This window comes from Coregonus lavaretus (assembly GCF_964263955.1).
Source record: "Coregonus lavaretus genome assembly, chromosome: 21".
NCBI lineage: Eukaryota > Metazoa > Chordata > Actinopteri > Salmoniformes > Salmonidae > Coregonus > Coregonus lavaretus.
The window spans coordinates 28036182-28049290 of record NC_140008.1 but is presented as its reverse complement, the minus strand read 5'-3'; the positions used below and the strand labels follow the sequence as shown (position 1 = coordinate 28049290).

The window sequence follows — 13109 nt, the reverse complement described above, 5'->3', positions numbered from 1 at the left end:
ATTTTATACAAATTAGGTCTACTTGGTATGGCTATAGCCATTCAAAGTAAATCCAAAGTAATTTAGAAGTATAGGTTTTTCATTCATAAAGTGATGTCAGTTTGATTCCATGTTTGTGATAGGTCCGTTGCTGGTTTTGGCTGGTCTCTGGTTGGTTTTTTATTTGTTGGGGTTGTGATATCCAGGAGGAGTGGCTGGTTATCGGAGTGCTCCTTGGGAGAGCGCAGAGACAGAAGTTCGCACCAGTTTTCCTACCAATTCAGTCGGAGTCTCAATAGCAGCCGCACCGCAGGGGACGGACGCGCTGCCAGAACTCAGGATACCTACCCACTCAGATTCTGAAACAAGGCTCAACCCTCCAGAACTGCCACCACGCACCAGACCTGTAATCCGATTGCCACCACACAAGAACTGACTCAAGGAATCTATTGGACACTGAAAAGGACAACTGTATTGTCTTTTTTCTTCATTTGTTATTTTTTTTTATTGTGGTCTCAGAATTGTTGCGCTGGTTAGGAAAAGCAACATATTCATACAACTTTCCAACTCTTTTCATCATCCCTAAATCTGAAAGGTAAGACGCTCATTCACAAAATATGTTATATTTATCCGTGGCTCCCATGATCTCTGTTTTATATAAATATCCCATGAAGTAGCCTAAACTTATGATAGCCAAACCACATCGATTGAAAACGCTGCTTCGGGCAACATGCTTGCGTTTTTGTAACAGCCTAGTCTACTCTATATGGTTTGTGGAGCGCTTTTTGGAGAGAGTGAGACAGTTCCATCAAAAATAAAAACAGAGAGGGACTCTCCGAATAAAGAACGCTTGCCTTTGAAAAGTCTGCCAGATAGAGGGGAAGGGCTTTTGTGGTTTACAACTCCGGGAAGTTAAGGTTATCAAACACATTTCAATCAAGCCCGGGCTCGCATGCTCTTTAAATTTGGTTCCCTTAGTTTGGCTGTGGCCTCTATTTCACTTGGCACGATGAATGTCGCGTAAAAAGGATGCACTTTTGAGGGAGTTGAAAAGGACACGCGGAGGGAAGTGTCCACGGGCTCGGGGCTCTGGGTCTGAGGCGCCCTGCTTTGTGCTCAGAACGGGGTTCCCATGCTCTCAGGGGTGACGGAGCACCCTCCAAAGCCGCCAGACGCAATTCACCAATATGCGTTCTCGCCCCATTCTATAGTGCGTGGCATACATTCTCTTCACTTGCCCTTTTTATAGTGGTGCTTGCCGATACAACATGCACACATGTTGGGAGGATTTGTGACTAAATGGGACATACGTTTTTGGAATAGTTTTCCTCCACCCTGTGCGAGCCCCCGCACCTGCGCTATAACGGCTATCCTGCTCTGATTACTCTCTCACACACGTATACTCACATTTGGAGACCTTTAAAAATCCTCTTCAATTTAAGACAAACTACTGCATATTGAAATGTATGAAAAGCAGCAAACAATTATTTTTTGTTAATTTTTTTTGATAATTTATCATATTATTCCTCTCTTATTAACTTGTCTATTTCAATGTTTTTTTAGACAGACATTTATTTGAGTAGTAATAATATATTTTTGATTGATAAAACGTGTTATTCGTTTATAAATTATTTGTATAAATTAAATTTGTTATGAATTTTACGGAAGGAAATCAGAAGGTAAGGAATTCCAAGTTCTGCGCTTCCGTTATTCACCTTGTTTTTTTTCAGCTGCAGTCCCCATTGGGCTCAGGAGTATAATGAGAGACAGACTCAGAATGGGAATTTGAATAACTGTTTTCAGTAGCAGAGAGAAGCCACTCTGCCTCCCGTACTTTCTCAGGAGAATGAATCATGAACAAAAGTCTGAAAATGGGAAAGTCTGTGTTGCATACCGTAACTAAACCGTGATTTGCATATGAAAACTCTGTGCTGAAAGAATTCCGCCAGTGTTGCTGCTGCCATTTATGCGTCCGGAGAAGTGACGAGCTGCAGTGTATATACAGTCTCCTTCTCGTTGCCTTTGCTTTGTGCGGACCGCTGGAGTGGGATGTCACGTCCAGAGTCGTTACTGGAAGATTAAGGACATAGCGACAGGTTTTTATTCCCTTCATTAAACTATTCATTATATCCACACCCTCTCCCTGTGTCCAAAACATTCACTCTGCAAATCCCTCATTATGCCTCCTCAAATGGACACAAGCAGAGGCAGTGCCCTCAGACTGACAGATCTCTCTCGTGAAGAACGGGTCTGTGCTCTCTGCCCAGCAGAACATAATGGAGACATGATTGACTCATTTCCCACGATGCTGTTCTATGCCCTTATCGTTGATATGCTGATGGGCAGAGAGTGGACCACTTCTTTCCCATGGGGCTTTTTGTGGGCTAATCTTGTGTGCTCTTCCCTTTAGTCACAATGACAGCAATGAAGTGCACATCAGTCAAAGGTGCGCCCCTCATTTGAATGGCTCATTTGTTGTGCAGTAATAGAAAGTGCCCTATGACCTGACCCGCTCCACCAAGCAACATTCCAGGATGCTGTGCTAACTGCTGCCTCACTCAGAGATGGACCACAAAACAGAAGAGAGAGAGAGGCAGGCAGGGATGGAAAATAGGCTCCCCTTTCTGAACACGCTATTGTCCCAGCAGCAGCATAACCTTTGTGGGCTGATGATGATGATGTGGATGGTTTAGAGACAGAATGTGAGTAATGATGTAGACTTATACACACTCTGGGTGAGAAGAGTTTGACGGTTTAGAAGACACACACAAACAGAGAAACTCACATTGTGCGCAGACAAATGTTCTGCCCCTGGACCGGAGCCCTAAACCACAGTCTCTATCAATTCATTAATGAGCTGTTTGGCTCTCCAAGAGCACCAGACGTGCTCTGGGTTTGGCTCGCCATCAGAATGGGCCCAGGTTATATGTGGTTGGTTCCATCTCAGCCTCTGAGCCCTCAGCCCTGCCTGTCTGTATCCCCAATCCCCTGGTTGGCCCTGAAGTGACAGCACAGCAGTGATGGAGTCTGCTACTGAAGACCTACCGACTGTAAACCTGCCTTCAGAGCAGCTTTAAGAAATCAAACAAAGGCTCCAGGTCCTGTGAGCCCTGCCAGGCATCTCGTTGGGGGGAATCTTAAATGTCTCTTTATTTGTGTTGAAATTAAAGTGTATTTTCTTCCCTCCCGTCCTGCTAATGCGCTCCATGTGGGAGCCGGCAGGAGGTTTACCCGTCCTGACAGGGAGTTATGGAGCTGGGGATGGGAGGCTGGAGGGAGGATGGGGTTGGGACTGCGGCTGGAGGGAGACAGGGCGACCCAGAGAAGACATTGGAGGGATGGAGAGATGGAGGGGGGATGTGATAGTGTAGAGGTAGTCGGGTGGCTGGTGTACACGTCGCACAGACACTGGCAGGCACGCACGCAGACACGCACACACAATCTTATTTTACATACACATGCTTATACATTCACACACACACGAGCACATTCATATACACACGCACACAGAGGCCCTCACACACTCTCCACATGGGTCTTTCATGTTGGACAGTTGGAGGGCAGAACTTCTGCAGGGCCATGTGAATGACAGGCGTAAACTGCTCTGTTGTGCATACATGTTCTCTGTCACTCAGAAACACTGATTACATGTGCTAGTCATCAGGCTGTGCTGGGCTGGCTTTACATTGACTGACTGACTTCTGGAATACCAGCTTAAACACACACACTGACTCACCAACTGATCTCAAACAGCACACACATATAAACACATTCATAAACAAACACCTACATCCTTCAACCAAACTGACCACACACAATGACTTCTTTATCATGTAATACATTTAGTTTGTTTAATGTATGGATTGATTGAGACATAAAAATGGTATCCACAAGTTCATCTGACTCTGGGGAAGTAGATAAAGAGCCTCATTGCCAACATCCAGAAATATCCCATTAATATTATTATCTGGCTAAGTTGTCATTCACATAGTTCTGGTAAAGGCATGATAAAGACACAGGGTAAACACTGGTTCATTTGTTGTTGTCGTAGGAATTCAGGCGGAACTAACTGTCATTGTAAAGTTATATCATTTACATTTACATTTAAGTCATTTAGTAGACGCTCTTATCGTTATTACTTAGTTATTACCATGGGTTATACAGTTGAACTGTGACAGACTTTTATTTCCATCATTAATATCTTAATTATGCTTTGTGCACCTAACCTGTTCAGTATTATCCTTACCCCCCCCCCCCCCCCCCCCCCCTACCCTCAAGCTGCCACAACTTACCATTTATTATGCATTAGACTTTTTCTTTAACAACCAAAAGAGCTTCATGTTTTGAACAAAGTTCCAGTCGGAGTGAAACTGAAAAATAAATGAATATATAAATAAATAAAAAACGGCAGCAAAACAAAGTTGACACGATTGTGGCCGGCTCTGCCTTCAAATTATCCTCCCCCCAAATTACTATCATACATTCTCCCTCACTCTAATTAAACATTAGGCTTTATTTGTTCCAGATGCAGCTTTTTTGAAGTTTTATTTTGGTAACGGGAGCTAACTCGATGGCCTGCGAATGGTAGAGGCAGGCTTGCAGTCTCATGCATGCACAAACAATCCAGATTCCAGCCTGTATGACCCCGACATACTGCCTGTGCTGCACCACACAACCTCAAGGTCCAGACATTAGCACAGTCAAATCCAACTGTTTTAATGTGCAGGTGTCATCTTTCAGTGATGGCTCATACATGGGATCTGAGTCTGGATAGAGGAACGTAGCATTTAGTGGTAACGCTTTTCAGACTTGGGATACTGCAGCACTTTGACCAACTCAAACCCAAGCCATTAGTTTGAATCAGTAATACCACACACGCTGGGCAAGTTGCTTATATTGGAAACAGCACATCAAGTGCATGTTGGGTTATGCCAAAACATTTCGCAAGCAAATCTGCTGGACGATACCACACTAATTAATCATTGAGAGCGCACATATCCCGTATCTGATGACATCCGTCCAGTAGTGTCATTACGTGGGCTTGGTGCAGCAGGGACTGGGGCCTCTGGGAGCCTATGTGCTCTGTTTTGGGGCTGAATAGTGAGAGACAACTCTGTAGAGCTCTGTACATACCACCTCAGGGCTGTCTCGAGTATTAATAGACATGTCTTTGTTCCGCCCGACACGCTTCTGAAGTGGAATAAGACAAGCTGAGATAAGGATCTCCTCTCTGGGAGTCAAATCTCAAAGTACCACTTAAAAGGCTTTCCTTCACCTCTCTGAAGCCTGGCTGGATGATGGGAGGCTCAGCTCAGATACGAGAGGACTGAAGGGAAAAATTGACACAGCTGTCAAGGGCTTTTCTCTGGCTTGTGTTTTAAAAGGAGGACAATGTAGTAATGAAGCCATGTTTGTAGCATGGAAGCATGTCCAGCTTTGGGTTCTCTGGTTTGACTTATCTGTCTCTCCAGAGGGAGGGAGGAATGAGAGGATGTCTGTTTGACAAGGACAGAAAGAGGGAGGGATAGAGATTATATGTGTGTGCAAGAGGCAAAGATGAGCTATATTTGCAAGAGAAAAATAGATGGAAAGCTAAGGTGGAAAAGAAAGAGGGAAAGAGAAAAGGAGGGCAAGGAGGAGGGAGAGAGGGGTTATTAAAAGGACACACTCTCACTTGCAGTAAATGGCAGTAAAGTATCTGGCTAATCTGCCATCATTATCCTGATCAAATCACCAGGGATTTGGCTTTCCCATCAGCTGCAATCAATGTGGCCAAATCAATAGACAGAGGATATCTGAGTGTTCCTGAGCCTCAGTGAGTTGCAAAGACCTGTGTACTGAGCCACGTCCCATAGCCGTGGGGATATCTACTGAACAGTACAGTGTAGCGGCTGGTGCCAATCTCTCCTCCTCTTCTATCCCCATAAATCTAGTTTCTCTGACCTTAGGGAAGCCTTCTCACACTAGCCACTGTTTTTCTCTTGATCTTCTCCCTCTTTCTGGTCCAAAGTGTCTTCTCTCTTTTTGTCTGCCTTCCACTTCCTCTCTTTTTCCAAGAGATGGGGCCTCTCTCTGTCCATCTCTGTCTCTCACTTTCCTCTCTTTGGCAGCGTGTTACTGGTTTCCCTTCCATTCTGATAGACTTAACAGGCAAAACTGGAAGTACATTTTCAAGTTCTTCTTCCAAGTATTGATTGAAAGATTTCCAATATTCACTACTATGGCGTTTCTAACATGAATTATGCTTGTTCTGACGGTCCTGCATATCTGCTTTGTGTGTTACAGGAGGATGAGGCTGTGTTTTGGACCTCAGGGCTGGCCTCTGGCCCTGGCTCTAATGCTGGGGGTTGTAGTGGGCCAGAAGCTGCCCACGCGAGATGAGGGCCTGTTTCAGATGCAGATCAGAGACAAGACCCTGTTCCACGATTCCTCTGTCATCCCAGACGGAGCCGAGATCAGTGGATATCTGTTCAGGGACACGCCCAAAAGGTAACGAGTTTAGGTCTATATAAATACAGCCATCACTATCAACAACCATTACCAACATGTAGGTTGACTGCTCCAAACATATACATGTACTGAATGTCTTATTTTACCAAATGCATGAGACCAGATTGTGTATTGATCGAAAACAAACAGTGTTGTAGCCTTCCCACATTAAATAGCACTGTAGGCTCTGTATGACGACTTATGGCAAATGGATGCATGGGGAATATGGAATGCATTGTGATGTATACTAGTATGAGGAAATGCATTGTAGATGAGAAGGAGATGTTCATGTGATTTAGGTAATGCCTGCTGATAGAGACCCAGGTCATTAGCATTCCATAGAGTGACCATAGACTCAGTGTGTAGGATGGTTTTAGTAGTTAACCTTGTAGTTAACCCTGCATTCTGTTGGATCCCTGTCATTTACCTGGGCACTACTTCTTGTTTGTGAAGGTACTACTTTGTGGTGGAGGAGGACAACACCCCGCTGTCTGTGACGGTGACACCATGTGATGCTCCTCTGGAGTGGAAGCTAACTCTGCAGGAGCTGCCTGAGGAGGCCAGCGGAGAGGGATCTGGTAAACACAAATTATATGGGAATTTACATAAATATGATTTATGGAATTATTAGCTAATGTAAATCAGGCTATTACAATACTTACATTGTAAAACGTGTGAAATATATAACAAGTACATAAACAATTATCTCAGTAAATCATCATGATGAACATGAACTAACAGCAACATCAACATTTGATTGATATGCTTTTGAATAAAATAAGAACGACTTTGTACATTTTGTTGTGGTTGGGCCGCGTTGGTGGTCGGCTTTTTTGGTGTGGTTGTGATATGGTTATTAACTAACTAGTGACACAGTGTCTGAACTGACCACACTGAAGTCTGAATTGACCACACATCTGTAGTCTGTGAAAAGGGCACAGCGCTCTGAGTAGAACAGACTGCCCTTGGCTGGCTGGTTGGCAGGCTGGCATACAAACACAGTGTATGAGTAAAGAGTTTAGAATGTGATTAAGCCTTCCTCGTTCCTCCCCCATAAACATCTTTAGATAGCTAGGTACAATAACCCCCCTTGTCCATTCCTAACGTATACTCCCTTTGTCCTCCAAAGGGAAGACTCTCTCTCTCTCTCAACCCTCTCATTCTCACACACTCGGTCACTCTCTCTCCATCTGGACAGTATCTTAGAAACACAAGAAATCAATCAACTCCCTCAAGCCCAGTCCCATTAGAGCCCAGACATGGACTGCAGCGGTGGTTTTATAGTGTGCATATGTGAGGGTGTGAAAGTACATGTGTGCACGTGTAGAACTATATAGGTGTGCATGTGTCTGTGCCAATGAATAAATGGTCTCCTTGCCTGATACCACCTGCTTTTTTGATGTTCATTCACTGTCCTAATAGATTATAGAATAGAGACTAAATACTGTAACACAGTTAATCTCCAATATGTGCTACACATGGCAGCTTAACATAGACCAAGCAGCCATTCACATAGGCTGAAGGTGATGTGTGAGTGGAGCACTAGCCGTCAGGATTGCATTCGTTTCCAGTGAACGCTGTAAATACACAAATGCACAACCTCTCTGTCTGTTCATATGTTTGCTCCTCTCTTTGCTGAATGTCTCGGCCTCGGATCGGATCTTTTAGCATTAATTTAGAACACCGTTGAGCCCACTCTCTGGTTGACAAGCATAATATTATGTTTCCTTGCTCAGCTGAAATAAGGCCTGAGACCGACTCCCTCATGGATAGGCTACAAGGTGCCTCTTTGTAGCATAGCTTCACAAGTTCCCAGGAAGGGCCAAGTGAATACCAGCCTGGGATTTTGGGGATGTTTAGAGTGAAAACATGGTCGCTGGCTCGTGAGGGGCTAATCGTCCGTGTGGCTCGGAGAGAGCTTTACCATGACCTCAACAGGATCAACACATTAAACGGGTCATTTTTAGCCACCTGTGGAAATTACTTTACTTCAGGGCCCGAAAAAATTTAATAAAATAAACATTAGGGGAGGTTAGCAAAAAATATCTCAGGAGATGATGGGGTTGCTGTGATATGAAAGGAACTCATGTTAAGTCTTCCTGTGTGTTTTCCAGGTGAGCCAGAGCCCCTGGACCAGCAGAAGCAGCAGCAGGTGACAGTAGATGAGGGCACAGAGCTCTTCTCCTACAAGGGGAATGATGTGGAGTCCTTCGTGGCCACCAGCTCTCCCTCTGGCCTCTACCAGCTGGAGATGCTCTCCACAGAGAAGGACAGCAATTTCAAGGTGTACGCCACCACCACCCCAGAGTCTGACCAGCCCTACCCCGAGCTGCCCTACGATCCCCGGGTGGACATCACCGCCCTGGGCCGGACCACTGTCACGCTGGCCTGGAAGCCCACTCCTACGGGCGTTCTGATGGGCCAGCCCGTCCAGCACTGTGTGGTCATCAACAAGGAGCACAACTTCAAGAGCCTGTGTGCTGCCGAGGCTAAGATCAGCGCTGACGATGCCTTCATGGCCGCTCCAAAGCCAGGCCGGGACTTCAGCCCCTTTGACTTTGCTCACTTTGGCTTTGTCCCCTCAGACAATAACTTAAACCGAGGTCTCACCAGCAACAAGATCTCCCGCTCCTACACAGCCAAACCCAAAGCCTCTGACATTCAGAAAGTCTGCATTGGCAACAAGAACATCTTCACCGTGTCGGACCTGAAGCCGGACACTCAGTACTACTTTGACGTGTTTGCTGTGAACTCTGCCACCAACACCAGCACCGCCTACGTGGGCACCTTCGCCCGCACCAAGGTGGAGGCTCAGCAGAAGACGGTGGAACTGAAGGACGGCAAAGTGTCCGACGTCTTCATCAAGAGGAAGGGCAGTAAGTTCCTGCGCTTCACCCCAGTCTCCTCCCACCAGAGGGTCACTCTGTTCGTGCATGCCTGTCTGGACTCTGTTCAAGTGCAGGTGAGGCGTGACGGCAAGCTGCTGCTCTCCCAGAATGTGGAGGGAGTACGGCAGTTCCAGCTGCGAGGGAAGCCCAAGGCCAAGTACCTGATCCGTCTGCGAGGCAGCAGGAAAGGAGCGTCCACCCTGAAGGTTTTGGCCACCACAAAGCCCAGCAGCAAGCAGCCCTTCCCATCGCTACCCGAGGACACACGCATCAAGGCCTTCGACAAGCTGCGTACCTGCTCCTCTGCCACTGTGGCCTGGCTGGGAACGCAGGACCGCAACAAGTTCTGTGTCTACAAAAAAGAGGTGGCCGAGAGCTACGGCGAGGAGCAGCGGCGCCGTGAGCAGAACCAGTGTGCCGGGCCCGAGACGCGCAGGAAGTCAGAGAAGGTCCTCTGCAAGTACTTCCATAGCCCCAACCTGCAGAAGGCCGTTACCACGGAAACCATCACAGGGCTGGAGCCGGGCAAGACCTATCTGCTGGACGTTTATGTGGTGGGCCACAGCGGTCACTCAGTCAAATACCAGAGCAAACTGGTGAAAACGAGGAAATACTGCTAAAAGACTGCACAGAATAAATCTATTATAAATATATATATTAAAAAAGTTTTATTTAACTCTAAGTGATATTCTACTAAGGAGTGTATACAGACTGATTACTCACACAGTTGATGGGCCTGTGGCAGAGACTTAACTGTTTGCAGAAAGAGATATCAACCTGTATATTTATGTTTACATTTCATTGTTGGCACATTTTTGGGCGATTCATAGGTGAGAGGTGCTCTGTTGCCTGTGCTTGGGGTCCCAGAATCTCGTTGCCAACAGGGAGACTTCAGAGCTTCAGAGAAGAGACTGTTTCATCTTGTGCATCTCTCTGTCGCTGCATGACTCTTGCGTTCCTCTGTCAAAATTGTTTGTTACTTCAGTTTCAATTTACGTTGACCTGCAGAGATACAATAGCTACCAGCCATGTATAGTTCTCTCAGTGCATTATTCACATTTAGGAGAGATTTAAATTATTTTATACTTCTTTGCCTCTTTTGGTTTGATTGTTTGTTTTTATTGATCATGATGACTATTACTGTTATGAAGAAATAATTCAAATTCTATGAGGAAATTGTCATTGTGGAGACATTCCGTTGTGTAACTCAGCCAGTGTGCGCTCTAGAGCCTGTCTGTAAATGTGTTCTGTGCTGGAGGTCTGTGTGTTACCACTGTATCGCTGTGTGTGTCACATGTACAGAGTTGTCCTGCCAATATTCATGTACATAAACACTAAATATAGAACAAGTAATCCCTGTGTCACCCTGGGTGTCATGTTCTTCTGTGGGCTAGTTAACATCAGATACTGTAGATATATGGAGGGTGTCAGGCAGCACTGCAGCAGTGTATCAGCAGAAAGGAGACTATACAGTGCCTATAGATTTTACATTAGGCTTAAGTTATGTCCATGTACACATAACATGACCCTTGATATAAATGATTACTGACATAAGAAAAATTTCCCATGGACATACAGTACCAGAGTGAATGGGACTGCCAGAGTGAAGTATTTGGATGAACTTATTTGAATATTGGTAAATGTTGTCATATGCCAGGTGTCAAAAGTTGTCAAAGGTAGTCTACACCGGTACAACGTAGAACTATTGTCACATCAGTGTCTGCAATCGTTTCGTGTTTACATGTGTTTTAGGATGTAGGGTAACAGTTTTAACCACACACACTTGCCACATGTAAGAGATGAGGAGGAGTTCAGCAAGACACACACCGACACAGACCCGATCACACACACATCCACACATTGTAATTAAGAGTGGTCACAGTTGAGTGGAAAAGTCCTGACTGTTGTGGTTAAGACAAACAGCTGTTTCTTGTGAATCTCCATGTTTCCATCACAACCCGATTCTGAGCAGTAACGCTCAGATTCTCCACCACAACTCCCTGTCAATCAAACGACCCCGTTCAGAGGAAGCGTAGAGGAGGCTCCACCTGGCTTACATTAACCTGCTGTTGCCCTGGAATAATGTGGAGCTCCCAGAGAGCTGTGGGAATGTCATGGATAGGCCTGTAAACTCCTACTAATAAAGCCAGTCAGTAGGGACTGCTAGTGCTATGCTCTGAGGGTCAACACACTCATGAATAAGGTCTGAATGGAAGTAGATGGAGTTTTAATGAAGCCAAGGCCCTCCTTCATTGTCTCCATACTAGTCACTTAGGAAGCACAAATAAAAACTCAAATTTTCTTCTTGATATACACTCATCTGGAGCTCACGGGCGAGAGATGCTGCTCTCTCTCTTCTCTCTCTCTCCAGTTAATGTCACCTCTCTCATATCTTACTGACACCTACCATGACACCTACCCTCTTTCCATTTACTGTAACAAGCATCCTCACCCACTGAGCACCAACCGACACCAGACGTCCATGGACGTTGAAAAGTAGTTGAAATTTGGTCAGTCCGCCCTAGCTGAACAAAACCTGAACCAATCATGGAAGTCTATGTTTCACAAGTTTACAGTACAATACAGTACAGTACAGTACAGTAAAGTAAAGTAAAGAAAAGTAGACTACGTTATTGTAGAGTAGAGTTCAGTAAAGTAAAGTACAGAAGAGCACACTAAAGTAGAGTACAGTATAATGTGCAGTATTACACTGTACTCTACTGTACTGTACTGAACATATCTACTTTACTGTACTCTACTGTACTGTATTGTACTGTACCACATTTGGTTGGTCTACTCTACTATGAGTAAAGTAGATGTGCTGTGCTGCACTGTACTCTACTCTACTGTGCTCTACTGTGATGTCCAAACTTGTGAAACATAGAGGTCTATGACTGTTACAGATTTGGTCGGTCTGGACCAACCAAATGTGGTTTTGTTTGGGGGCAGAGCTCATTACAATAATAGCCAGTGTGTTGAATAACACCCAATAATACCCAGGAAGAGAATGATATTCATATCCATAATTATGCATTTTTGTATAGTTCAGATCAGGGACCCATGTTGTAATTCCATTACGTAATTACTTTACCATGTAAATCCAATTCACCTACTGTACTGTAGTTCAATAACCAAAATAAATGTCTTCAAATTCAAGGTGTCATGTCATAGCTGACACATCATTCTTTCTGCAGACATCTTTGAATCTTAATTCAGAGCAGATATTTAAAAGATGTTTTGACAAATGTGGTCACATAAAAAACGGATGGAGATACCCTAATTCTATCACCAAACTTTGCATCTGCACAGTTATTCCAGTAAATGTGTTTTTGTGACATTTTCTGTGTAAGTTGTTCAAAGTATATACAGTGGGGGAAAAAAGTATTTAGTCAGCCACCAATTGTGCAAGTTCTCCCACTTAAAAAGATGAGAGAGGCCTGTAATTTTCATCATAGGTACACGTCAACTGTGACAGACAAAATGAGAAAATAAAATCCAGAAAATCATATTGTAGGATTTTTAATGAATTTATTTGCAAATTATGGTGGAAAATAAGTATTTGGTCAATAACAAAAGTTTCTCAATACTTTGTTATATACCCTTTGTTGGCAATGACACAGGTCAAACGTTTTCTGTAAGTCTTCACAAGGTTTTCACACACTGTTGCTGGTATTTTGGCCCATTCCTCCATGCAGATCTCCTCTAGAGCAGTGATGTTTTGGGGCTGTCGCTGGGCAACATGGACTTTCAACT

The 13109-nt window shown here is 44.6% G+C and overlaps 1 protein-coding gene across 1 annotated transcript; it reads left to right on the top strand.

The window, feature by feature from the left end:
* The first annotated feature begins 206 nt into the window (after positions 1–206).
* On the top strand, positions 207–10720 carry LOC311148481 (protein NDNF-like). Its single transcript, XM_084185457.1, has 4 exons — positions 207–574; positions 6265–6468; positions 6922–7046; positions 8583–10720. The coding sequence occupies exons 2-4, from the start codon at positions 6269–6271 to the stop codon at positions 9974–9976; spliced, it is 1719 nt and encodes a 572-aa protein (XP_084041583.1). The 5' UTR covers positions 207–574; positions 6265–6268; the 3' UTR covers positions 9977–10720.
* The last annotated feature ends 2389 nt before the right edge of the window (positions 10721–13109 follow it).